The following is a 3,803-nucleotide window of genomic DNA, read 5'->3' on the forward strand; positions in this document are numbered from 1 at the left end:
GTTTTTTTTTTTTTGTGTGTGCGTGTGTGTGTGTATGTGTTTGTGGGTAAATTAATTTGTTACTAAAATCAAAATATCCAGCTAAAAGATTTTATTTCCTGGATAAGACCATAAAGCATCCACAGGTATAGGAAAATAGACCAAACCCATGGAGGAAAACTACTCATGTATGGAATAAACACAGGGTTCTATAGAAGTCGATCCATCTCAATTTTCAGGAAAGATTTTTCAGATAAATTAAAAGTCATTTGATGCTGAAAAATAATTGTGTTGGAAATTCATGGGCATATCAGGCAGGTAAATCTGTTGGAGGTAAAGGCTAGAAATTCAGAGAAACCAGGAGACTGCCGGGAATTCCACATAGTTGGTATCAGACAAATTATATATTCTGAGAGAGGGAAGCAGTGCTAACAGATGAAAATGTCACAAAGGCAGAACAATCGGGGAATGTGAATGTTATCACATTGATTTATAAATGTAAATTGAACACAAAAGGTAGAAGAGGTGAACTAAAATTTATCCACTTTCTTTAGCTTACAGATAAATTTTATTGGAAGACTAAAATAAAAACCAAGAAAATAAGTAGGGTGTAGTTGTAGGTATCCTTAAAAGAAAGACCAGGGATGTGCTAATCAAAGATAAATGGAAGAGAAAACGTTCAAGATATATCTTGTTAATGATAGAGAAATATCAGAAAATACCGATTGCTTTATGTGGAATATTAAACGGATACAATCACGAATAAGGCACACATTCTGTTTTGAAATTAGGGCATCTCTGATGCTGGCAATAAAGCTGGTTTGGGGTAGAACAAATAATAAATTTAGTTTGAGACACATTGTAAGTTCCTGTGAGATGTGTAAGTGGAAATATGCAGTAGGCAATTGGATGAATGTGGTTGGAGCTTATGGGAACAATTTGTTCTGGACACAGATTTTCCTAACTGTCAGCATATTCTAGGTATTGGAATATATGGTAGTGTAAAGTGAGAGTTTTTAGAAAAGAATAAACCTTTTAGGTGAAAATAAAATACCTTTTAGAATCCCTGTGGTAATGAGTCAGGCTGGGCAAGAGGAACTGGTACAAACAAGTTGACAGAAGGAAAACAGGAGAGAGAGGATTTTTCAAGTCAAGATTATGAATTTTATAAAAGGATTTTTATATAAGGAAGGATTAGTAATAGTAGGAATAAAAATATAAGTGTTTAGTAAAGGAAGTTTTTGGTGAGAGAAAGAATGTAGTTCAAAGTGTGTTCTTACTGTGATGAAGAATGTAGTTTCAGTTGGGTGGTGGGAATGGAAGAGACTTCATTGAGCTCATGAAGAGTTAGAGTTTCACAAATGAGTACAGTGAACATACTCGTGCCGTCGTGCAATATTCTTTGTTAGGGGCAAAAGTGATGGCACGAAAAACAAGTGAAGATCTTGGGTGAACGGGGGATGTTTAGTTTTTTTTTTTTTTAAATAATGGGAATAAATAAGCCAACTCTAAAAATTTAAAGAAAATAAAAGAGAAAGCAAGAAAAAGTGAGAAAATGAGATGGAGGGAATTAATAATGGAAGGTGGTTACCCTCTAGGTCAATGTCCCTAAGGAGCATGAGGAAGTCAGCTAATAAGCGTAGTGAGAAGCCTTGGACCAAGACAGACAAGCTGGGCTCATAGAGGCCTCTAGGCACAGAGAGGTAGTGCTTAGCACGTAGTTTGTGGACCTGCTAAAAGTAAAAATTTTAGAAAGCCCTTATCTTATCCTATGAAGTGTTGTCTACTGCTTTTTCCTGAGAATGAGGAGACAGTCTGTAGGTCAGACAGTTGAGGGTAAAAGAGACAAGTAACAAGGAAGTTTTGATATCTGATAATTATTAAATCAACCATTACTCTTTTGAATAAAATGTGAATATTTAAGAAAAATATACTTATTTCTGTGTTGGAGGCATAATTTTGACATCTGGTGCAAATAAATAGAAAAGAGGGGAAATGAGAGAGAGAGAGAAAAAAAGAAAAGAAGTCCACGAATTTCTTGTTCAATGATCATAATAAGCTAGTAAGTGTTAGGAGACAAAACAATACATAATAAGACATAAATGAGAACAGCCTGACTACGTGTTCTGGTTACTCCATTGTTTTTTCATGATTACGCGAATCTACTGAGGAAGATGATCCATGCTGAGTACTGGAAAGTGTGCCAATTGCTCTATGGGGAAGAGCAACATTATTTAGAGAGACTGGAAAAGGAAAGAAAAGAGATTTTTCAACAACTCATGGAAAGTGAAGAGATCTAAAACTTTAATATAGGTTTCCTTTTTGCTTTTATTCACTGTTCTTCTGCAGCAAAAGCTCCTGAAGCAAATGAGGTCTGTGTGGGAAAAGCCAGCTTAAAAATAAGGACCTCATTCAAGAGAAAAAAAAAACCAAACTTTTTTTTTTTCTAGAAAATAGGAAGAACTACCCCAGGAGAAATTTTCCTCTAAAAATTCACTCAGTTTCTTTCTTCCTTTTCTCTTTTCTTCCCTTCCTTCCTCCTTTCCTCCCTCCCTCCTCTTTCTTTCTTCTTTCCCTCTCTCTCTCTCTCTCTCTATCCTATTTATGAGTGAGGATATGCTGTATTTCTCTTTCTGTGCCTGGCCAGTTACTGAAAACCTGCAACAGGAAAGTTTCTTGGAAGGTATTTGTATTTGTATTAGGACATATCTTGATATTTAGAAATTGGGGGATGCCTGCAATATATTTCCTGAATTGCCTTGCCTTTGACACCAATTGCAATAATCATCCTTAAAAATCAAAGAAGTGAAGTCTCCAACTATGAATATTGTGATGAATACTAAGACTTTCTCTTTTTGTCTTTACAGCATTTTGGAACCATGTTGAAAAGGTAAGCTTGGCCCTACATTCAAGGTTTGAGAACTGTAACAATTATCAGTCTATTGATGCTGAAATGAAAACATAATTTATTTATTATAATAATATGAGTAATTTATTTATTATAATAGTATGACCTCTTTCATAGTATATTTTTTCTTCCCTTCTGAAAAGGGATTTTGTTATCTAGTGTAAGATGAACTTGGGCAGGGATATTATTTGCAAGGGGTTATTGTGGAAGTTCATGAAAAAATTACCCTTCCTGATTTTAATATTCAAAGTGTATAAAGAAATTGACATAATGGCCCCAAATGATTCCAGGACTCATGTGGGAAGGTTAAGTATTTCAGCAGGGTGTTAAGAATCAGAGGGAGGACACTCAAGGGTTTTGGACTTGAATATGTGGTGGATGGCAGCCTCCAACTTCAAATGGAAAGGCTATATGGTGCACTTAGGGCAGCTGGGTACAAGAAGCAGGATCCCTGCCTGAGCTAAGGTCCTCGATCCCTAGCTAGTGGTTATAGACACTGAGCTTGTCAGTGGTGACTGGTGTAGGTTAGAAACCAGTGTCATTTGGGCTGGCCCAGTGGCACACTGGAGAGTGCGCCGCTTGGGAGTGCGGCGGCACTCTTGCCGAGGGTTTGGATCCCATGTGGAGACTGGTTCCTGCTCACTGGCTGAGCGTGGAGCGGGCGTGACACCGAGGGTTGCGATCCCGTTACCGGTCAGTAAAAAAGACAAAAAGGAAAAAAAAAAAAAAGAAAGAAACCAGTGTCATTGAACATCTTCCTTGAATACAGGCCATTTTGCACAACCATGTGATGGGAAGAGAGGAAATAGATACAGCTGTGCTTGTTGAAATTGTGAGCCAGTATTAAAGTGTTATGAGGTGGGATTAGGTTGAATTTGATTTCCATAAAATAAATTGATGCATCCCTGTTTTGTGA

At 36.9% G+C, this 3,803-nt stretch overlaps 1 protein-coding gene across 1 annotated transcript in view; it reads left to right on the forward strand.

Moving 5' to 3' along the window:
* The window catches only part of LOC103583101 (tripartite motif-containing protein 77-like), a gene marked incomplete at its 5' end in the record, with an annotated part of 7,194 nt that overhangs the window by 1,317 nt on the left and 2,074 nt on the right, over positions 1-3,803 (forward strand). Inside the window, 2 exons of the mRNA XM_008564513.1 lie at positions 2,154-2,265; positions 2,847-2,869. Coding sequence (XP_008562735.1) covers positions 2,154-2,265; positions 2,847-2,869 — 135 coding nt within the window. The remainder of the gene's footprint in view (positions 1-2,153; positions 2,266-2,846; positions 2,870-3,803) is intronic.

The sequence above is a fragment of the Galeopterus variegatus genome, unplaced genomic scaffold, assembly GCF_000696425.1.
Source record: "Galeopterus variegatus unplaced genomic scaffold, G_variegatus-3.0.2 Scaffold19643, whole genome shotgun sequence".
NCBI classification, from domain to species: Eukaryota; Metazoa; Chordata; class Mammalia; order Dermoptera; family Cynocephalidae; genus Galeopterus; species Galeopterus variegatus.